Source organism: Gymnodraco acuticeps, unplaced genomic scaffold (genome assembly GCF_902827175.1).
Source record: "Gymnodraco acuticeps unplaced genomic scaffold, fGymAcu1.1, whole genome shotgun sequence".
Lineage (NCBI taxonomy): Eukaryota > Metazoa > Chordata > Actinopteri > Perciformes > Bathydraconidae > Gymnodraco > Gymnodraco acuticeps.
This window is the reverse complement of record NW_022991046.1, coordinates 1-25,000: the sequence shown is the minus strand read 5'-3', so window position 1 is coordinate 25,000 and position 25,000 is coordinate 1. Positions and strand designations below refer to the sequence as shown.

At 41.0% G+C, this 25,000-nt stretch overlaps 2 protein-coding genes across 2 annotated transcripts in view; one reads left to right on the top strand and one right to left on the bottom strand.

Annotated features, from left to right (window-relative positions):
• LOC117559851 (solute carrier family 41 member 1-like) overlaps nucleotides 1-20,477 on the top strand; it is a 28,736-nt gene extending 8,259 nt beyond the window's left edge. Inside the window, 5 exon segments of the mRNA XM_034236557.1 lie at nucleotides 5,154-5,298; nucleotides 7,484-7,563; nucleotides 14,005-14,139; nucleotides 16,738-16,886; nucleotides 19,315-20,477. Of these exon segments, the coding sequence (XP_034092448.1) occupies nucleotides 5,154-5,298; nucleotides 7,484-7,563; nucleotides 14,005-14,139; nucleotides 16,738-16,886; nucleotides 19,315-19,488 (683 nt within the window). The 3' untranslated portion in view covers nucleotides 19,489-20,477.
• Nucleotides 20,478-21,473: 996 nt separating this feature from the next.
• On the bottom strand, nucleotides 21,474-22,892 carry LOC117559852 (carbohydrate sulfotransferase 11-like; the record flags this gene model as incomplete). Its single annotated transcript, XM_034236558.1, is given in 1 exon segment — nucleotides 21,474-22,892. A coding segment is annotated over 1 exon segment (849 nt), but the record flags the coding sequence as incomplete, so codon positions are not given.
• Between the last annotated feature and the right edge of the window lie 2,108 nt (nucleotides 22,893-25,000).

Genomic DNA, 25,000 nt, shown 5'->3' with positions numbered 1-25,000 from the left:
GACAATCAACATCAGCACCTCAGTTGTTTCCCCGACTCAGACTGCAAGGAATCTGGGTGTGACCCTAGATAACAACCTGTCCTTCACTGCAAACATCGCTGCTACAACCCGCTGCTGCAGATACACGCTTTACAACATCAGGAAGATACGTCCCCAGCTGACTCAGAAAGCGACTCAGGTTCTGGTCCAGGCTCTCGTCATCTCACGCCTAGACTACTGCAACTCCCTCCTGGCTGGTCTACCTGCATGTGCCATCCGACCTCTGCAGCTCATCCAGAATGCAGCGGCTCGTCTGGTTTTCAACCTTCCTAAATTCTCCCACACCACTCCGCTCCTCCGCTGCCTTCACTGGCTTCCGGTAACTGCTAGAATCCACTTCAAGACACTGGTACTTGCTTACCATGCTGCGAATGGATCTGGCCCTTCCTACATCCAGGACATGGTTAAACCGTACACCCCAGCGCGTGCACTACGCTCTGCATCAGCCAAACGACTCGTTGCGCCCTCGCTGCGAGGGGGACCCAAGTTCCCATCGGCGAAAACACGTGGGTTTGCTATCCTGGCTCCAGGATGGTGGAATGAGCTCCCCATTGACATCAGGACGGCAGATAGCTTGCACATCTTCCGGCGCAAACTGAAAACTCATCTCTTTCGACTCCACTTCGAGCGTTAGAACGATTAACGAAGCACTTTTATACCAATAAAGGACTGGCTTATCTAAAGCCAGTTGAGTAGCACTTGAAATGTTTGGCTCTATGAAACCTGATATACTTATATGATTCTGTTTCTTCAAGGTTGTGTCTTCCTGGTCGAATGTACTTATTGTAAGTCGCTTTGGATAAAAGCGTCAGCTAAATGCAATGTAATGTAATGTAACACCTGAACATCAGCAGGAGAGGACTCTTTAAAGTAGAGACATTGCATACTGATATACACCTGAACATCAGCAGGAGAGGACTCTTTAAAGTAGAGACACTACAGACTGATATACACCTGAACATCAGCAGGAGAGGACTCTTTAAAGTAGAGACATTGCATACTGATATACACCTGAACATCAGCAGGAGAGGACTCTTTAAAGTAGAGACACTACATACTGATATACACCTGAACATCAGCAGGAGAGGACTCTTTAAAGTAGAGACACTACAGACTGATATACACCTGAACATCAGCAGGAGAGGACTCTTTAAAGTAGAGACATTGCATACTGATATACACCTGAACATCAGCAGGAGAGGACTCTTTAAAGTAGAGACACTACATACTGATATACACCTGAACATCAGCAGGAGAGGACTCTTTAAATTAGAGACACCACATACTGATATACACCTGAACATCAGCAGGAGAGGACTCTTTAAAGTAGAGACACTACATACTGATATACACCTGAACATCAGCAGGAGAGGACTCTTTAAAGCAGAGACACTACATACTGATATACAGCTGAACATCAGCAGGAGAGGACTCTTTAAAGCAGAGACACTACACACTGATATACACCTGAACATCAGCAGGAGAGGACTCTTTAAAGCAGAGACACTACACACTGATATACACCTGAACATCAGCAGGAGAGGACTCTTTAAAGTAGAGACACTACATACTGATATACAGCTGAACATCAGCAGGAGAGGACTCTTTAAAGCAGAGACACTACACACTGATATACACCTGAACATCAGCAGGAGAGGACTCTTTAAAGCAGAGACACTACACACTGATATACACCTGAACATCAGCAGGAGAGGACTCTTTAAAGTAGAGACACTACAGACTGATATACACCTGAACATCAGCAGGAGAGGACTCTTTAAAGTAGAGACACTACATACTGATATACACCTGAACATCAGCAGGAGAGGACTCTTTAAAGTAGAGACACCACATACTGATATATACCTGAACATCAGCAGGAGAGGACTCTTTAAAGTAGAGACACTACATACTGATATACACCTGAACATCAGCAGGAGAGGACTCTTTAAAGTAGAGACACTACATACTGATATACACCTGAACATCAGCAGGAGAGGACTCTTTAAAGTAGAGACACTACATACTGATATACACCTGAACATCAGCAGGAGAGGACTCTTTAAAGTAGAGACATTGCATACTGATATACACCTGAACATCAGCAGGAGAGGACTCTTTAAAGTAGAGACACTACATACTGATATACACCTGAACATCAGCAGGAGAGGACTCTTTAAATTAGAGACACCACATACTGATATACACCTGAACATCAGCAGGAGAGGACTCTTTAAAGTAGAGACACTACATACTGATATACACCTGAACATCAGCAGGAGAGGACTCTTTAAAGCAGAGACACTACATACTGATATACAGCTGAACATCAGCAGGAGAGGACTCTTTAAAGCAGAGACACTACACACTGATATACACCTGAACATCAGCAGGAGAGGACTCTTTAAAGCAGAGACACTACACACTGATATACACCTGAACATCAGCAGGAGAGGACTCTTTAAAGTAGAGACACTACATACTGATATACAGCTGAACATCAGCAGGAGAGGACTCTTTAAAGCAGAGACACTACACACTGATATACACCTGAACATCAGCAGGAGAGGACTCTTTAAAGCAGAGACACTACACACTGATATACACCTGAACATCAGCAGGAGAGGACTCTTTAAAGTAGAGACACTACAGACTGATATACACCTGAACATCAGCAGGAGAGGACTCTTTAAAGTAGAGACACTACATACTGATATACACCTGAACATCAGCAGGAGAGGACTCTTTAAAGTAGAGACACCACATACTGATATATACCTGAACATCAGCAGGAGAGGACTCTTTAAAGTAGAGACACTACATACTGATATACACCTGAACATCAGCAGGAGAGGACTCTTTAAAGTAGAGACACTACATACTGATATACACCTGAACATCAGCAGGAGAGGACTCTTTAAAGTAGAGACACTACATACTGATATACACCTGAACATCAGCAGAAGAGGACTCTTTAAAGTAGAGACACTACATACTGATATACACCTGAACATCAGCAGGAGAGGACTCTTTAAAGTAGAGACACTACATACTGATATACACCTGAACATCAGCAGGAGAGGACTCTTTAAAGTAGAGACACTACAGACTGATATACAACCTGAACATCAGCAGGAGAGGACTCTTTAAAGTAGAGACACTACATACTGATATACACCTGAACATCAGCAGGAGAGGACTCTTTAAAGTAGAGACACTACATACTGATATACACCTGAACATCAGCAGGAGAGGACTCTTTAAAGTAGAGACACTACATACTGATATACACCTGAACATCAGCAGTAGAGGACTCTTTAAAGTAGAGACACTACACACTGATATACACCTGAACATCAGCAGGAGAGGACTCTTTAAAGTAGAGAGACTACATACTGATATACAGCTGAACATCAGCAGGAGAGGACTCTTTAAAGCAGAGACACTACATACTGATATACAGCTGAACATCAGCAGGAGAGGACTCTTTAAAGCAGAGACACTACACACTGATATACACCTGAACATCAGCAGGAGAGGACTCTTTAAAGCAGAGACACTACACACTGATATACACCTGAACATCAGCAGGAGAGGACTCTTTAAAGTAGAGACACTACATACTGATATACAGCTGACATCAGCAGGAGAGGACTCTTTAAAGTAGAGACACTACATACTGATATACACCTGAACATCAACAGGAGAGGACTCTTTAAAGTAGAGACACTACATACTGATATACACCTGAACATCAGCAGGAGAGGACTCTTTAAAGTAGAGACACTACATACTGATATACACCTGAACATCAGCAGGAGAGGACTCTTTAAAGTAGAGACACTACATACTGATATACACCTGAACATCAGCAGGAGAGGACTCTTTAAAGTAGAGACACTACATACTGATATACACCTGAACATCAGCAGGAGAGGACTCTTTAAAGTAGAGACACTACATACTGATATACACCTGAACATCAGCAGGAGAGGACTCTTTAAAGTAGAGACACTACAGACTGATATACACCTGAACATCAGCAGGAGAGGACTCTTTAAAGTAGAGACACTACATACTGATATACACCTGAACATCAGCAGGAGAGGACTCTTTAAAGTAGAGACACTACATACTGATATACACACCTGAACATCAGCAGGAGAGGACTCTTTAAAGTAGAGACACTACACACTGATATACACCTGAACATCAGCAGGAGAGGACTCTTTAAAGTAGAGAGACTACATACTGATATACAGCTGAACATCAGCAGGAGAGGACTCTTTAAAGCAGAGACACTACATACTGATATACAGCTGAACATCAGCAGGAGAGGACTCTTTAAAGCAGAGACACTACACACTGATATACACCTGAACATCAGCAGGAGAGGACTCTTTAAGCAGAGACACTACACACTGATATACACCTGAACATCAGCAGGAGAGGACTCTTTAAAGTAGAGACACTACATACTGATATACAGCTGAACATCAGCAGGAGAGGACTCTTTAAAGTAGAGACACTACATACTGATATACACCTGAACATCAACAGGAGAGGACTCTTTAAAGTAGAGACACTACATACTGATATACACCTGAACATCAGCAGGAGAGGACTCTTTAAAGTAGAGACACTACATACTGATATACACCTGAACATCAGCAGGAGAGGACTCTTTAAAGTAGAGACACTACATACTGATATACACCTGAACATCAGCAGGAGAGGACTCTTTAAAGTAGAGACACTACATACTGATATACACCTGAACATCAGCAGGAGAGGACTCTTTAAAGTAGAGACACTACATACTGATATACACCTGAACATCAGCAGAAAAATAAAGCGGAGAGAGAAAAGCTAGAAAAAGGAATTCAGAAACAGTAAAGTGGTGATTAGAGAGTATTTGGGCCAGAGGAGGGCAGCATATTCAAACTTAGATTCAATCAAACGTCTGCAACAGTCAGCATCAGTTAAGACTTCCATCATTTCTGTCATGGTCACAATCTCTCATGTCTTGTTCCACTCTTAAAAAATTGACAGTTATCTTCCAGCGAGTGTATTTAGAGATACTGAAAGATGTCCTCTGCTCTGTTTCTCTGCAGCCGTGTGGTTCCTGCCTCCTGCAGTTTGTCTCTTCTTCCTGCTTCTCATCCCGCTCTGGGTCATTATTGCCCGTCGCTCTCCACCAATCAGTGAAGTCCTGAAGTCCGGCTGGCAGCCAGTCATCATGGCCATGTCCATCAGCAGGTGAGCCCACCTATGCGACTCAGAGGTGGGAAGTAGTGGAGTACAAATACTTTGTTACTGTACTTAAGTACATTTTTCTGGTATCAGTACTTTACTCCACTACTTATTTTTCTGACCACTTTTTACTTTTCTTACATGTTGAACACAAATACCTGTACTTTCTACTTCTTACATGTTGAACACAAATACCTGTACTTTCTACTTCTCACATGTTGAACTCAAATACCTGTACTTTCTACTTCTCACATGTTGAACACAAATACCTGTACTTTCTACTTCTCACATGTTGAACACAAATACCTGTACTTTCTACTTCTTACATGTTGAACACAAATACCTGTACTTTCTACTTCTTACATGTTGAACTCAAATACCTGTACTTTCTACTTCTTACATGTTGAACTCAAATACCTGTACTTTCTACTTCTCACATGTTGAACACAAATACCTGTACTTTCTACTTCTCACATGTTGAACACAAATACCTGTACTTTCTACTTCTTACATGTTGAACTCAAATACCTGTACTTTCTACTTCTCACATGTTGAACACAAATACCTGTACTTTCTACTTCTTACATGTTGAACTCAAATACCTGTACTTTCTACTTCTCACATGTTGAACACAATTACCTGTACTTTCTACTTCTTACATGTTGAACTCAAATACCTGTACTTTCTACTTCTTACATGTTGAACCCAAATACCTGTACTTTCTACTTCTTACATGTTGAACTCAAATACCTGTACTTTCTACTTCTTACATGTTGAACTCAAATACCTGAACTTTCTACTTCTCTCATTTTCCAAACAGCTGGTTCCTTTAGTCTGAATGTGTGTTTGATGCGTGATCATTATTCTTTAGAGTAATTGTGTGCCTATTGATTTGAACACGATCCGTGTATCCATCATTTCCTGGTCTTCTCTAAAGCCCCTGTCACACTGTCCCGAAATTGACACCCGATGGACACACGAATATGGAATTGTGAATTTCGCACGAAGATGGCCCCGAACCACACACGAAGGCAACATTTACATTACATTTAAGACATACAACTGCAATGAAAGTAACAAAAACAATTATGTTATAGTACTATGATACTGTACTGATATCTTCAGACTTTGTTCTTTACTTTATCCGTCTTTATATGTAGAAAATATTACGTTTTCTCCGTAATGTTGTTTCCATAACAACAACAACTTCCTGTCAACTGTCCTTCAAAATAATATATTATATCCTTTTTAGTTTCACAGAACACAAATTGGGTTATTTACATAATATATTTACATGATTTTGTTGTGCAATAAAACAACACGATAAAGGAAATGTTCAAATTCGGCTGTGATCGTATCAACATCAGGCCATTCGTGAGGGCATCTAAAGCCATCGTATGACCGCTGGTGGAGTTTCTCAGGCTCCGGCAGCAACTTCGTGAGCGGTGGCAAAATCTTTGGCATGCCAAAAAATTGCCGAAGGACCTTGCGAAGGTTCATTTTCGTGTTGAATTCGTGTGTCAATTGTGCCCTTCGTAAGGCCATCGGGAGGGCATCTTGTTATCATCGGTGCCATCGGGCATTCGCCCCGATCAGAGTGAGGGCGAATGCACCGATGATAACACGAAGATGACACGATTTGACTAGATGCCCTCACGAGTGCCTTACGAAGTTGCCGCTCACGAAGTTGCTGCCGGAGCCTGAGAAACTCCACCGGCGGTCATACGATGGCTTAGATGCCCTCACGAATGGCCCGATGTTGCTACGATCACAGCCGAATTTCAACATTTCCTTATCGTGTGTCCATCGGGTGTCAATTTCAGGACAGTGTGACAGGGGCTTAAAGAAGAGGGACCAATGGAAACGTTGTCATGTTGCCGTTGTTCAGCATGGAAACATTCATTAGCTAACAATGACATTATTGTTCTATTAATATGAAGGGAGGTCAGGTACTCTTTAAAACAGATGGTAGTTATGGGTACTTTTTACTGAAGTACATTTCAAAGCCCTCTTTACTTCTACTTGAGTAAAGGATGTGTGTACTTTGCTACTTCCTCAACTAGAGCTGACACAATATCTTTATATTTATATACCACATGATTATTGTGGCCTCTTTCATTTTAATTGTTGAATCACGTTTGGGAATGTTGCTGTTTTAGATCCAGATGTACAGTATGTTGTCTTCTTCCAGTATTGGTGGTCTGATTCTGGATAAGACGGTGAGCAATCCAAACTTTGAAGGGATGGCCGTGTTCACTCCCGTCATCAACGGTGAGTATAGGATGACCTCCACTAAAGATTTAACATTAACTCCTCTATGTATAAGCGTAATAAGTATAATACAAATACTTCATAAATGGTCAAAACTATGAAAAAAAGTTAAGTATGACAAAAGAGTCAGAATAAAGTTGGTCGAAAATATAATGAAGGATAAAAATAATGACAAATATATCATGAGAAAGTTCATAGTATAATATGTTGAAAATATCCTGAAAAAGTCATAGCACAGTTTACAACGTGATTATGTTTTTAAGGTAATAGTAGACAGGGTTCCCGCGGGGTCTTAAAAAGTCTTACATTTGATAATCAGAATTTAAGGCCTTAAAAAGTCTTAAATATGATGAAAAAAATAAGAAAGGTCTTAAATATGATCGGATTTGAAAAGGTACTTCTGTGTTGCGATCGCGCCTAAATGTGTTTTGGGGGAAATATCCGAGCTGCAAACAATTTGTATTGAAATAAATCAACATGGAACCAGTAATCACTAACTTTGTTTCCCCCGGCCCCTTATCGGAGAACACCCAGCTAGTAACCTAGCAACCAAGCTTCAGCTAGCGGCAGTCAGAAACCTTGGTATCTTCGAATCTACTTACAAATAAATATGGTGAAGTGTAAGTTCAACCGTATTTGGTTGGAAAACATCGAATTTAGTGCTTGGTTGAAACCAGTGGAGGGGAACGTGTTTGAAGCCCCGCTGCACCTTTTGCAAACAAAAATATGTGGACGCTAAATACCGTAGTTAAACACCAATCATACAACAGCAACGATGAAAGATTGTAGCCAAGGCAGCAGAGCTCTGAATAGCTCTTGTCACTCACACACACACACACACACACACACACACACACACACACACACACACACACACACACACACACACACACACACACACACACACACACATACCATGTATACATCACTTCAGGGGACATTACATTGACTTACATGCATTTCCTGGAGACTTATCCTAACCTTAACCATAACATGCCTAACCCTAACCCTAATCCTAAACCTAACCAAGTCTTCACCCTAAAATGAATGATTCCCCTCATGGGGACCTCCAATTAGTCCCCATAAGGGAAGCCAGTCCCCACACGTGACTATGTAAACAGATTTAGGTCCCCACAAGTATAGTAATGCTAGACCACACACACACACACACACACACACACACACCACACACACACACACACACACACACACACACACACACACACACACACACACACACACACACACACACACACACACAAACACAGTTCAGTGTTCATGTTCAGTCATCGTTCTTATGTTGAACGTGAATACATTTACTTTGAAAGTAATTATGGGACGTATTTCTTCTTTCATAGAAATTTTCCTTCATACTTTCTTGCCGTGAAATAGTTCTTAAATTCTATTCAAAGTGGTCTTAAAAAGTCTTAAATTTGAGTTGGTGAAACCCGCAGGAATCCTGAGTATAGTATGTCAAAACATTGTCACAGTAGTTGCTGATATATAAACACTAACACATGTCCCAGTATCTGCTTAAACCTGCACTATTGCTATATATATTGCTACGTTAGTGATTAACTAAATGTTTTTTTTCCATCTTGGCAGTTTTTCCTTTAACTTTAACATGATACATTTACTTGGATCCTATTCAATCAGGAGAGACGTGATGTATGAAATACATGTTTATTACCGGGACGCATGGTATAAGAAAATGATGATTGACAGATTACAACAATGAATTAACTGATGTTTGGAGATTAGGCCCCGGTTTGTAGGATGATCATTCGGGAGGGGAAAACCGCTCCGATGAACCCCCCGGGGTCTAGACACTGGTGGTGGTGATAAGTGGTTCGGTCTGGTCTGAAGGAAGAAGGATTAGCTTGGCCCTGAATTAGGAGACAGGAGGCGAAGGGGTGGAGGAGGGTTGTGCGTTGACACCTGAAATGACAACTGACAGAGAGGGAAGAGCAGATTTAAAGGGGTTAGCAGGTGCTATGATTGGCTAGCTGGGGAGTAACGCCCCTGATTACTTAATGGAAGAGGAGATTGAAGTGACGTGTAACACCAGGGGGTATTGGTCTTCCTCATTGAACTTGCGCTAAGCTTCATTTTAAATTGTATTTGTAATTCACATTGCTTTCACTCAGCTTAGTATATTAATGCTTTTTCCACCACTGATTAAAAACTACATTGCATTTAAGCAGGATTGCATTAAGTGTTCAGTTGAAGGATCCTAATTTAAGAGACCTCAGGGGTGATGAAATTAGGACGATGACTTTGATTAATTAGGGTAAAGTAATATTGTTTAAGATATAATCCTTTTAGCTGAAGCGGAAACAATTTAAGTAATTAATTAATTAATTCTTCCACACGTTTAAAGCGAAGTGACATGTTTTCCTGCTCGGGTTTTGGTGTTTCAACAGAACTTATCTTTGAAGACATTCATAATTAGCTTCGTTATCATCAATAATGTCAACTGATGTAATGTGGAAACTGCTGGAGCATGCGGACGCCCAGCAGCTAATCCAATTATAATTATTTAAAAGGCCTCCAAATTTGGGGGTATTATTAAATCATGAGGTATTTAAGGACCCTCAGAGCGGCGTGGAGGAACAGATGAACCACAAAGCAGCATACTAAGCAGAATTACAATGGAGGGCTTTACATGAACCACAGGCCTGATCAGAATGCCAACTATGTGTTAGCTCCCGTTAGCGTAGCATCTCTGCCAGCCTCAGTGCTACCAAAGACTCCTGCATTTTTCACCGCCCCCCCGTACAGGAAGTGAATTTGCATTACAATACAGAGCTCTCTCCTCTCCTTTGGGACCAGAACCCAGAGCTGGAAGAGCTATTCAAATCTTTTCCTTAAATACAAAAGACTCAAATCTAAATCCGAATAATGAATGCTTTATTCGTCCCACATCGGGTACATTTACAATATTACAACGGCAGAGGGATAGTGCAGATAAAAGGGTTAAAACATAACAAGAGAGGCAAACGCATGTGTAATTAAATCAAATAGAGAGCAACCACTGTAAAACATAAGTACAAGCACATTAAAAGTAAGTGAGCTTGCAGGAGGCAGTTCTAGAAACAATAAATAGTAATAGTGCCAGTAAAAGTCCTGAATTAAAACATTTTACTTCAATAAATTGTACTTAAATCATCAAAATGTTAAGTACTCATTATGTAGAAAGCCTTTTTTTGTAGTGTTTTAATATTATAGTATGTTTTAGTTGCCCTTTTCATCACTAACGAATACATGTTGCATTTAAGATAAGATAAGAGATACTTTATTGATCCCAAATTGGGAAATGTTTGCGTTGCAGCAGCATAAAAAACAACAATATAGTAGTTGTCTTAGGTAAGACAGCTTTTATGTGCGCAGCTCCACTTGCTTGGAACAATCTTCAGCAAGAATTGAAACTGAGCAATCTCATTCCTCTGCATGTTTTTAAAGCTAGGCTAAATGAAATGCTCGTTGATACTATGGGCACTTGTAAATGTCTCTAACTATGTAAATGTATCCTGTAAATATAATGTATGATGTCCTTTATTGTTTCATGGGGAACCTATATGCTGCAGGTCTCCCGTGAAAAAGAGATCTATGATCTCAATGGGACCAATCTGATTAAATAAAGGTTTGAAATGAAATGAAAAAAACAAACCAAAACAAGGCATTGCACATAAGTAGAAAGTAAAGAGTAGAAATAAACACTACTAGAATTTAAACATCTCAAAATAGAATTAAAGGTCACCTATCATGCTATTTGTAGGCAATAGCATAGGACTCAGATATATAAAAATATATAAAAAACCCGTCTATGAAGTGTTTTGCTCAAAACACCAAACAGATCATTCTAGCCATGCCTCGTATCCCTCTATTTCACTTCCTGTTTCAAAAGGGCTGATTTGGGGTATAAAGCTTTAGGAGGGGGCGGAGCTCATGCGGGACCCGGCAGCTACCGTCTAAACTAAATGCTGCCGTGATGAAACGCCATATCATGGATTATCAAGGATTCTTTCTGAAACAGTTTGGAGCTCAAAGGCTTTCTCTCTTGCCGGTTATACCACAAGGTGAGTTCCTTTTTACTTCCTGCTTCTTCACACACATGCTCTCCAGTACAGGTTAGCTCTGAGTGTTAGCGATGCTAATGTAAACACCGACCACATTACGTCCAAAACAGTCGGGCATTGTTTCTGATAGCAACGTTTCTGATTGGGCCGTGGGTCCACATTTCAGATATTACGTCATATCGGACGCAAATCTGGATCAGCTCCGTTGTTCCCCGTTTTTAGAGATTTGGGTACGGAGGAAAAGAGAGAGGGTTTTATTTTCTGACGCTGCGTGAGTTCCCTGACACACCGGGGACACATCTTTATGACCTTGAAGATAAAAATAAATCTATAAAGTTTGACAATAAAACACTATTGAAGGGCTTTAGACACAATATAAAGCAGGATATTATTTACATTCAGAGTGTGGGGAATGGAATATTACATTAAATGTAAATGTAAAATGTGTAAGTGTTGTAGTTCATTAATGTTGAGAAAAGGTTACATACTTTACCTTGTAGATTATAGTATGGCGTCCTATTATGTGAGCGTATCATATTGTGATTTATGTCAAAGTTAACGAGCAAAGGGGCAGCAAGCAGCAACATGTAGTACAAAGCACTATATTTCCCTCTTAATGATGTGGTGTAAACGTGTACAATCTTTGTCTTGATATATGAATACTAGATCACTTAAAACTAAAGAAAATACTAAAAAGTACTTCAAATGTCTACTTTAAAAGGCCTACAATACTTGAGTAAATAACTCCTCAGCCAGAAACACTCCCGATGTTAACTGAAAACGATCCAGTGCTTCGAAGCTCTGCAAACAAAGACATTTTGTTCTGCTGCTTTAATTAAATCAGCCTGAGGGGAGAGCTGTGATTCAAAGAATATGACACAACATCCACACTGCCTTTCCCAAGCATTCAGAGATTTAAAAAACAATATCTAAAGAGTGTTCAATCAAATGTCCTAGATTGACTACTCAGCCTTTCATATGGCAAGTATTAAAACCCTCCTCTGAAAGCACTTATTTTGATTAAATCAAAATGATATCTCTAACTTGGACACCAAAGCGTCTCCTCTGTCCACACTGCCAATCCAATCTTGAAATGAACTAGAAGTTGTTATGGTTGTATTCTTAGTTTATTTAAAGGTCTCCTATCATGCAAAATGCACTTGTTGATGTCTTGTATACATAAATATGTGTCCCCGCCCCGGTGTGTCAGAAAACAAAACCCTCTCTCTTTTCCTCCGTACCAAGTATCTTGGTGTCGTGCTTGACCACAAGCTCAGATGGGATGTTTGGTCTGAGAAAGTAAATGATTGTCTTTTAACGTCGGCAACAGAATGGTTAAGATGTTTTATCTTGCTTTTATTGAAAGTGTGCTCTCCTTCGGCATCAGATGCTGGTTCGGCAACGCCACTGAGGCACAGACAAAGTCAGTCAGGAGGGCCGTAACTTCGTCCAGTAAAGTGTCAGGAATCTAATGTTCTGGTTTTAGAAAGCTTATACAAGGACAGAGTTTTAAAAATGGCACACGATATTGTGAGTGACCTGAGGGCGGAGATATCGTGCCCCTCTGTTTAAAAAGAACAGATCTCGGCTGTCTTTCGTCCCACAAGCCATCAAACTCCTGAATCAATGATGGCTAGGACGCACTGTTTACCCAGCTGGTCGGGCACTGCCCCCCCCTCTCGCAAATGAGGGCCTAGGCCCCTTGTCATGTCTGCCGATATCTGTTTTTGGTATGTCTGTTATTTGTAATCTGTGTCTATGTTGTTGTCAGTGACGTATGTTTTATCTTTTTAAATGCCTTGTGATGTGCTGCAACCCATTTTCCCCTCGGGGACAAATAAACGAATACTACTACTACCCACATCTCTAAAAACGGGTGAACAACGGAGCTGATCCAGGTTTGCGTCTGATATGATGTAATATCTGAAATGTGGACCCACGGCCCTATCAGAAACGTCGCTATCAGATACATTGCACGGCGTGTTTTGGACGTAATATGGTCTTTGTTTACATTAGCAAGCATCGCTAACACTCAGAGCTAACCTGTACTGGAGAGAGTATGTGTAAAAAAGCAGGAAATAAAGAAAGGAACTCACCTTGTGGTAAACCTGAGAGAGAAAAAGCATTTGAGCTCCATACTGTTTCAGAAATAATCCTTGATGTGGTTTGGATGGTCCTGCATGAGCTCTCGTTTTTTTTTTTTTAAAGCTACTGACCCAGAATCAGCACTTCTCTAACAGGGCTGAGATAGAGGGGTATGAAGCATGGCTAGAATGGGTGATCTGTTTGGTATTTTGAGTAACGGAGACCTTTAAATGTGTGTTTCGTTATTGATAAGTGCCACATTTGTCCATTCAAACAGGCGTAGGGGGAAATCTTGTTGCCATTCAAGCCAGCAGGATGTCCACGTACCTTCACTGCTGGACTGTTCCTGGATCTGTTCCCGTTACGATGAGTGGAAACTGTCCCGGACCCTTTGCTACCCTCTGCTCCTCAGGTCAGATATATACAATATGTAAAGAAGAAATACAGGTGTCCTTCATCAGGAGTTATGAATACAAAAGCAGAGATGGCAAAAGTACACACATCCTTTACTCAAGTAGAAGTACAGAAACTCATGTTTAAAAATACTCTGGTAAAAGTAGAAGTACTGACTAAACTTCTTTACTCAAGTAAAAGTAAAGAGGCTTTGAAATGTACTTCAGTAAAAAGTACCCATAACTAGCAGCTGTTTTAAAGAGTACCTGACCTCCCTTTATATTAATAGAACAATAATGTCATTGTTAGCTAATGAATGTTTCCATGCTGAACAACGGCAACATGACAACGTTTCCATTGGTCCCTCTTCTTTAGAGAAGACCAGGAAGTGATGGATACACGGATCGTGTTCCAATCAATAGGCACGCAATGACTCTAAAGAATAATGATCACGCATCAAACACACATTCAGACTAAAGGAACCAGCTGTTTGGAAAATGAGAGAAGCAGAAAGTACAGGTATTTGAGTTCAACATGTAAGAAGTAGAAAGTACAGGTATTTGAGTTCAACATGAGAGAAGTAGAAAGTACAGGTATTTGAGTTCAACATGTAAGAAGTAGAAAGTACAGGTATTTGTGTTCAACATGTAAGAAGTAGAAAGTACAGGTATTTGGGTTCAACATGTAAGAAGTAGAAAGTACAGGTATTTGAGTTCAACATGTAAGAAGTAGAAAGTACAGGTATTTGAGTTCAACATGTGAGAAGTAGAAAGTACAGGTATTTGAGTTCAACATGTAAGAAGTAGAAAGTACAGGTATTTGTGTTCAACATGTAAGAAGTAGAAAGTACAGGTATTTGTGTTCAACATGTGAGAAGTAGAAAGTATAGGTATTTGTGTTCAACATGTAAGAAGTAGAAAGTATAGGTATTTGTGTTCAACATGTAAGAAGTAGAAAGTACAGGTATTTGTGTTCAACATGTAAGAAGTAGAAAGTATAGGTATTTGTGTTCAACATGTAAGAAGTAGAAAGTATAGGTATTTGTGTTCAACATGTGAGAAGTAGAAAGTATAGGTATTTGGGTTCAACATGTGAGAAGTAGAAAGTATAGGTATTTGTGTTCAACATGTAAGAAGTAGAAAGTACAGGTATTTGTGTTCAACATGTAAGAAGTAGAAAGTACAGGTATTAGTGTTCAACATGTAAGAAGTAGAAAGTACAGGTATTTGTGTTCAACATGTAAGAAGTAGAAAGTACAGGTATTTGAGTTCAACATGTAAGAAGTAGAAAGTACAGGTATTTGTGTTCAACATGTAAGAAGTAGAAAGTACAGGTATTTGTGTTCAACATGTAAGAAGTAGAAAGTACAGGTATTTGAGTTCAACATGTAAGAAGTAGAAAGTACAGGTATTTGTGTTCAACATGTGAGAAGTAGAAAGTACAGGTATTTGTGTTCAACATGTAAGAAGTAGAAAGTACAGGTATTTGAGTTCAACATGTAAGAAGTAGAAAGTACAGGTATTTGTGTTCAACATGTAAGAAGTAGAAAGTACAGGTATTTGTGCAAAAGTAAAAAGTCGTCAGAAAAATAAGTAGTGGAGTAAAGTACTGATATCAGAAAAATGTACTTAAGAACAGTAACGAAGTATTTGTACTCTACTGCTTCCCACCTCTGTACAAAAGGAATAAGCGAGTCAAACATGTAAGAGTTTTATTAAAGTCACATCAATCAAATCACAACATGTGAAAGACACAAACCTTTCCAGTAGCTAATTGTCCAAAAAAAACACGTTTTTAATATATATGTGATAATGTAGGTAGTTTTGAACTTTGAATCCTCGGTATTGTGAGAAGCAGCATTTCGATCTCCCCGTCTGTTTCTCACGCCCAGAAAATTGACAATAAAGTTGACTTTGACTTGACTTAGACTGTCTGTAGCTCTCCTGGACATTTTTAAGTGTTTTATTTAATTATTTCCAGCATTTTTAAGCAAACTAGCTCAAAAAACCCAATTGTATGCAACTTGCCCGGCACAAGATGTCAGACAGATAACGTTAGCATGCTAGCTGGGGCATAATAACAAGGGCATTTAGCATCTTAAGAGCCAGATAGTATTTCACACACATGAACATGAACACATGCCAATTTAAAAACAAACGGAACATGTGAACTAAAGAAATAGCCTCTAATACAGAAGGCAGCTAGCTGTTACCCAGTCTTGCTAAACTAAGCAGCTGCTAGCTCTAGCTACACACAGACCTTATATAGATTAGATTAGAAGCATTTATTGGCATTATACAAGCACAACGAGAAGATTAAAGCTACTCCTTCTAAGGTGCCATCAAAACAAGTACATAGTTCTCTGTAAAAGAAACAAGTGTGTTTTTGAAGTTATTAAAGTATTAAAACTTAGAACAATGAAACTGACTTCATAGGAAGCAATCACCTGACCATAGTTTATTCAGCTGTGAAAATGAACACATCAAAATTCAGCTACCCATCATTTCCTTAAACAGATACAAGCACCAGCCAAGAAGAGTTCTTAGAAACACAAGAACATATTTGATGAAACAGAAACTGGACACACTAGCTCACACATCTTGTTTCTTCTCTTTAGATGTTAACTCCAAATCGGCGAGAGTCCTGGTTCTCTTCGTGGTCCCGGGTCACCTGCTCTTCCTCTTCACCATCCACCTGCTGCAGGGGGGCCACATCGCCATGACGACCACCTTCATCATCTGCTACCTGTGTGCAGCGCTGCTTCAGGTCAGAGAGAAACAGAGAGCGATACTCCTACTAGACATAATGAAGAAATAAGCAGCCTTTATATATTACCGTTTTACAATCAGATGTAATCTAACTTTAGATTCTTTATCTACTCTTAAAATTATTATTATTTGATAATTATCTGGGTTTTAATTTGGTTTTTAATGTATTAGTATAATATTTATTTTGTGTGTCTCTTTTTTACACAGCAATTTATGTTTTTTCCTTTACTTATAATTAAAAAACAACTGCTTTTGGATTTGACACATGTTTAATTATGTATTTATACTGTGTTAAAAAAAGTAGTTTCTAACGCACATGTATAGACAAAATATGGCAAATTAAAATGTACCTTAAAGTGCACCTATCATGCTATTTTTAGGCAATAGCATAGGACTCAGATATATAAAAAACCCGTCTATGAAGTGTTTTGCTCAAAACACCAAACAGATCACCCATTCTAGCCATGCCTCATATCCCTCTATTTCACTTCCTGTTTCAAAAGTGCTGATTTGGGTATAAAGCTTTAGGAGGGGGCGGAGCTCATGCGGGACCCGGCAGCTACCGTCTAAACTAAATGCTGCCGTGATGAAATGCCATATCATGGATCATCAAGGATTCTCTCTGAAACAGTCTGGAGCTCAAAGGCTTTCTCTCTTGCCGGTTATACCACAAGGTGAGTTCCTTTTTACTTCCTGCTTCTTCACACACATGCTCTCCAGTACAGGTTAGCTCTGAGTGTTAGCGATGCTAATGTAAACACCGACCATATTACGTCCAAAACAGTCGGGAATTGTTTCTGATAGCAACGTTTCTGATTGGGCCGTGGGTCCACATTTCAGATATGACGTCATATCGGACGCAAATCTGGATCAGCTCCGTTGTTCCCCGTTTTTAGAGATTTGGGTACGGAGGAAAAGAGAGAGGGTTTTATTTCCTGACGCTGCGTGAGTTCCCTGACACACCGGGGACACATGGATGTATAAAAGACGTCAAAAAGTGCATTTTGCATGATAGGTTCCCTTTAAATGCTTTCACCCCAATCTCTGATATTTGAAACATATCTAGCCATTCCCAAATATACTGTATATAGGACAAGGATATATCCAAGGAATTTGCTTTGGTATCTGGTGGTGCGAACATAAACAATCTAAAAACACAGTAGAAAAAAAATAAACATATATGGGGCGAAGCCTGCGAGCTAGTTCAGGCAGTCAACTCGAGCACCAATGATACATGAACACGTGACGCACCTCGTCCCTCTTACAACCACCCAAACACATTCTCCTAAACATGCCGCTCTATTGAAGCTCATGTTCCTGCTGCTGTGTTTCATGTTGCTGCTGCTCGCCTGCCCCCCCCCCAGCTTCCACCTGTAGGCTCGGGGGATAGTTATCTAATCATCACTCAATGTTCTTTGTAAATCTGTGGAGTGATGAGGCCCGAGCCTAGACGCCAAACTCAACTATATGCTGCTTCTAATAAACATATTAAGAAACATGCGAGTTATCTGACTGAAATAAGGATAATACAAAATAAGTACTGTTAAGAAACAATTTAGCATTGAAAAAGGATGCTAAAGACAAGTATGTACACCTAATGTAAATGTAACTATACAAATAACCTTAAAAGCTAAAAAACAAAACACTTAGGATAATGAGTATATACGGCAAACTACAGTGTATTATATTTCAAAGTGGAGGACTGTGCAAAATGCTGGTGGATAATTCCTTATATTTATTATAGCGCTTTTTTCCATGACCCAAAGCGCTGTACACATTACACATACATACATGTAATGGTCATGTACTGTGGACAATACCCACAGGAGCAAATCCAGGTGAAGTGTCTTGCCCAAGGACACGACGGCTTTACAGACGCAGGGGCGGGTTTCGCCCCCTTGATCAATGCACAGCCCACTGCGCCACTCCGCTCCATGATGGATAAAAAGTCACTGTCAGTGGGGGTCCCGGACAGTGTTGCTAACTTGGCGACTTTCCCCCTAAATCTGGCGACTTTCCAGTTATTTCCCGCTGTGTTTTCCCCCACTTTTTGTGGCGTCCATTACAACTACATGCAAAGGTTAAATATGCATAATAGACGATGGCGTAATTTAGCGACTTCTAGCGACTTTTAGGACAGCCAATAGCTACTTTCCTTACCATGGAGTTGGCAACACTGGTCCCGGGCCTTGTTGATGAGGCCATTGGGGATTCATAAAGGTAAGGGAGGCTGTAGCTAGTGCGTTGGTGTTCGGATCAGGGGAGCACAGGTTCAAACCCCACTGCAGTCAGAATGTAGTTGTGTCCCTGAGACACTTCACCCCAAATTGCTCCTGTGGGGATTGCCCACAGTATTGAGTATGTAAGTCGCTTTGGATAAAAGCGTCTAACAAGTAACATGTAATGTAACCATTCATATCTTCCAGGTGGTGATTCTGCTGAACGTGGCCGGCCTGATGGTGCGCTGGCTCTGGAGAAGAGGTCTGGATCCGGATAACTTCTCCATCCCGTACCTCACGGCTCTGGGAGACTTGCTGGGGACCGGCTTCCTGGCTCTGAGCTTCAGACTCATCCAGATGTTCAATTCTTCTAGGACTTGAGTTTGAAACAGACTCCCTGAGGGCATTGTTCTCTGTATGCAAGTGGATTAAACACACTTGCAACAAAGTCATTAGGTTTGAGAAGGAAGGTGCTGATTAAAAAACAAAGGAAGTTAGTGTGCTGTTATATTTGTGCCTCAAAACTGGGCATCCAAATTAGATTTTCTTTCCTGAAAAAGGATAGAATTGTATTTATTTATAGCATTTTGCACGGATCAACTGAGATAATTGCTCAGAATATGCCTTTGTGCTCTGGATTGAGGCACTTTGTAGAATATGGTGATGAAAGTGTTGACTTTCTATATTTGCTAAATCACAGTGCAGTAGTTGTACTCTGAACCAATCGATACCCTCCAGCTTTGCTCAGTAGAAACAACAAGTTGGATTACTGTAGAACAGCTGTTACCTGTTGACACATCTGTAAACCTATTGTCAGTCCTTATGGTTCAGGTGTTTTGTAGTGAGGTTGTATGAGGTACTAATCCATAGTCAGTCTAACAGACAGTAGAGGTGGTCAAGGTCAAATATGGAGAAGCAGACAGGAGTTACGGCACATAAATGCATCATTGCCACCTAAAAAACTATATTATTTTAAATGTATGATTTATTTTCACCTCTTTACCGACAGGGAACTGAACTGGGTTTCTTAAAAAGACCCTGAGACAGAGGTGTACAGGCAGTATGAGAACAATAAAGAGCTTTTTAAACATTAAAGCGTGGAGACATGAGACACTACATACACATATGAACCTAACCATGTGCTTAATAGGGCCCTTTTGAAGTGATGGATCATTGTAGGTAGCTGAATTAGGTTGTTGTTATGCTCCGTATGTCCTCCTGTAAATGTGTAATGCGTCTTTATACTGTAGCATTTTGTAACCACCACTCAAAGCGCTTTACAAAACACACTTTCACCCAGAGACGACCAGACAAGGTGCCACAGTAGCCACACACACACACACACACACACACACACACACACACACACACACACACACACACACACACACACACACACACACACACACACACACAGATGGCAGAGACGACCAGACAAGGTGCCACAGTAACAACACACACACACACACTGATGGCAGAGACAACCAGACAAGGTGCCACAGTAGCCACACACACACACACACACACACACACACACACACACACACACACACACACGGCAGAGACGACCAGACAAGGTGCCACAGTAGCCACACACACACACACACACACACACACACACACACACACACACACACACACACACACACACACACACACACACACACACACACACACACACACACACACACACAGATGGCAGAGACGACCAGACAAGGTGCCACAGTAGCCACAACACACACACACACACACACACACACACACACACACACACACACACACACACACACACACACACACACACACACACACACACCACCTGGAGCTCTTCAGGGTTCAGTTTCCCTCCTGTCTGCGTCTCCAAACTGCTGCATGCCAACACGGACGATAGATAAGCACCAATACAGCCTCAAGATATCAGAAATATCCCTTTAAGGCAATCATTATATGTAACTGTGTGTAAATGTACCGTAACACAAATCAGATGCTGCACCGTCATGATGAATGTTTATTTTTTGTAGCCTAGGTTTAAGCCTTTGTTGAATTGTACTTTTATTTGTTGTGCAGCACAGTTCCACTGAATATAGTATGTTGTTCTATTTTTGTCAACAAATGATTTAGTATTCACTTTTAGAGAAATGCTCGTCTTTCCTGACCTGAAAATGGTAATAGTCCTATTTTCACAGTGACATCAAGCGTGACTGGACTTTGCTTTTACATTTGTAGAAAAGGGAATCTAGGCATAATGTGTCGTTGAAATAAAAAACTGAACGCTGTACTCTGAAGGATATCTGTGTAGTGTGTGGAGTATAGAGGATGCTGCCTTTTCAAACTTAAACAGCTAAATTCGAACCAATAAACAAACATTTTCTTTGCTGAAATGCATTTATTTGAAAATTGTGAGAGAAACTATATATCTATTTTGGTTTGTCCGACCCGTGGAGTCAGCAATAACACAATAAATAAAAACAATTATTGTTACAGAACATGTTTTTCCCACAACAACAACAACAACAACAAAGTCACAGTTGAGTAGAAATGTCTTTTTTCTGCTGGGGTTTAAAATAAGGCCCGCGCTCAGAGGCACGCATGTTTGGAGACATTCACTGTCTGAATGAAATGTAGTTATTAAGAGACTGCAGATTAACATGTGTCGTGCAAATTACACTTCTGAAAAAACAGCAGATATGAAACTGATTAAATTAAATGGGTTTTTCACACTTTTAGGCAGTGAACGATGGATCACTGTGTACAGAAAATATGATTTGCCTTCTTTACAAGAGAACGAAAGTCTTAGTGAAGTTCTTCAGTCTGTAAAAAGGAATTTACTTTGGATCTCCAACAGTGTTTGCAGTGTCCGTAACAAAGGCCTTCACACGGAGAGAGACACCTCTTCAGAAACAACAACTTTTCTTTACAGGAGTCCATTCTCTACCTCATCTGAACTTGAGGTAAGCTGGTATTGAGTAGTTGAAGAGCAGGAAGTCCATTCGGTACAGATTGTACAGCTTCTTCTGGTAGAACGGGCTGATGTTGTTGAAGAACTGCGCCGCCATGTCTCCCGTGGTCCTGGTGCTTTTGGACGAGGAGGGGAAACTGACCTGGTTTTCTACACCTGCCAGCTGTAAGACGTATTGGGAGTCCTGCTCCAGCGTCTCGTATTTCCCCACCACATCGTAGTGGATGAGGCAGGGGTGACACAGCGAGTGCACCCTCTCCCAGTGCTCGTTGAAGGGCTCTTCTCGTTGGGTTGCCGGATCCACGAGGTAGTAAACAAACTCCTCGAAGGACACGTCGTTGCCTCGTTCCATGGCTTCCGGTTGAGGGTCTGAACGATGCCGACGCACTATCTTTGTGCCGTATCGTTTATGAAAAGCGGTGTTGTAGCTCCGCGTGAATTTGTTCCGGTACGCGGACACCAGGCGCTCAAATGGCTCTCGTACGAACACGAATTTGAGATAGGAGCGCAAGCGTTGGTTGATCTGCGAGGTGGAATACTCCGAAAGAGTGTGGAGGTTTCCGGGGACGTGGGCCTCGTTGGCGGGGATTGACAGAGGGTCTCTGAGGGAGCCGGAGACCCCCGTGAGGACCATGAGGACACGCTTCCAGTTGGTGCAGGCCACTTTGGGCACGTAGCAGTACAGCAGGCCGTGCTGGTCGTCCACGATCACGTGCTTCAGGTCCTCGGGGATCAGGACCCTGCGTTTACGAGTGTAAGAGCGACAGGCTTCTTCTAAAACCTCCCGACGACCCTGATGGATCGCCTGCACCCCCGACTCCACCTGCAGGGAGAAGGAGAAGAAGGAGAATTAAACAGGAGGAACTATTTATCGGCAGGAAACCCTAAAGCTATCACTAGTAGCATGTACTGCTGTGGACAGGGGCAACATGTTTTTTAGCAGTTTAAATGTAGGCTATGATATATTTAAAAACAATTATCTTTGAAGTCACCAGAGTCCTTTGATAAAAGCAGCCATTTTAACTCGCAAAACATAGAAGGTGCTACCGCTGCCTCAATAGGTTAGTTTGTTTGTGGTATTGTGTGACTACAGTGATTTAGAGGGTTGATACACAAACACACTGTCCTTTAGACCACAAACCCCTGTGTTCTGCAAAAAGAAAGTTGGGGAAATATCTTCCTATACCTTTCACCCAGTGTTATCAGTTTGCCCTCACTGAGCACAGGTCTGCAACCTCAGGCTGCTCTCAGTGTTTTGTCTCCCTATTCCTGCCTGTTGGCGTCAGCTGGTGTTATAGTGCTTTATTACATGGCTTAGTTGAATACTCGATTCTGATTGGTCAATTCAGAACACGTGACACGTTGTTAATCCAGAACAGACAGACCGCTGTCAAGGATTTATTGACCGTTGTTAAGGACGCTCACATCTGCACAAATAAGTCCGTTCGATTTAACTGTATACAGTTGGGCTGAAAAGCAAACTGCATGCTTCGCGTCGGGCTCCTGATCAGCCTGTCGGTGTAATGACCGCGTCGCTGCACATTATCCCTTACTTATCCTTTTATGCACGATGTTGATTATTCTCTCAGAACTAGCTAAACGCATGCGTCTGGGGTCGAGATCTGCAGCACAAGCTCCAAATAAACCATCAGAGTTTGCCATCAAAGTTCCTCCTCGTGTCTCTCTGAGTCTCCATTGCTTCAGAAGCTTCCATCACACAAAGTAACAATATTCAATTGACAATGGAGTCTGCTGGCTTTAAAGCAATTAGAAAAACATCTATTGCTAATCTACGTCTAATCTAGCAACTGGGCTCTGGTTTCAGACAGAGGGTGAGAAGAGGTGCTGCAGCATAGAGAAACATAAAGAGCTTTTTGAACATTAAAGCACAGGAGACATGTAGAGACATTACATTGCATTTAGCTGACGCTTTTATCCAAAGCGACTTACAATAAGTGCGTTCGACCAACAAGATACAAACTAGAAGAAAACAGAATCATAAAGAACATCAGGTTTCATAGAGCCAAACATTTCAAGTGCTACTCAACTGGCTTTAGATAAGCCAGTCCTTTGTTAGTATATAAGTGCTTTGTTAGTCCTTCTCTGTTAGTAATTCTGTCGCTCAAGTGGAGTCGAAAGAGATGAGTTTTCAGTCTGCGCCGGAAGATGTGCCAGTAGAGACACTAAATACAAATATGAACCGGAAATTAGCGTGATGTCCTCTTTAAAATCTCTGAGAAAGTATCTTTACAGATCTCTCTCCTCTGGAGGTCTTATGGTCCATCCCCATCATACTGCTTTAATTAAAGTCATGAGTCAGCCCGTTCAGCTTGGCCTCCTCATGGCACAAACGTCTTATTAACTTCTCTCCTTTGCTCAGCCCGGCTCACCACTGAGGCCCTGGTTTGACTCGCTGCCGGACACGATGTGTGGCTCTGTGTTTCCTGGCAGACTTCGGAGCATCAAGGAAACTCCGGACCGGCCAAAGACTGCAGAGCCAACACTGACGCTTCTCTCAGATGTATGTTTACAACTCTCTTTAATCCGGCCAATTTAAATCCCTTCATGTGAGCACTATGTGTGATTCAGGAGGTTTTCTGAGGGTATTAAAATAGCCACCAGGATGCACAAGACAAACATGCCTTTCAGAGAGAAGTCTTCTAAAGACTGTTGAGCAGATATACACACGTGTCAAATATTCAAAAAGCTGCACTCATATTTAAGCCGAGAATCAGAAGGCAACTGAAATCCAAATGTTTTAAAATATATTCAATGCAAACAAATCAGGTAGAGTGTTGTATACATGACTTTAATTCTTTTAAAATATCTTAAATTACAGTTTTATGTTTTTATGTGGCCACAAGGTGGAAGTTTTAATACATTAGTTCCACATATGATGCAATATGCAATCCTGGCTGAATTTGAAAGTCAAGG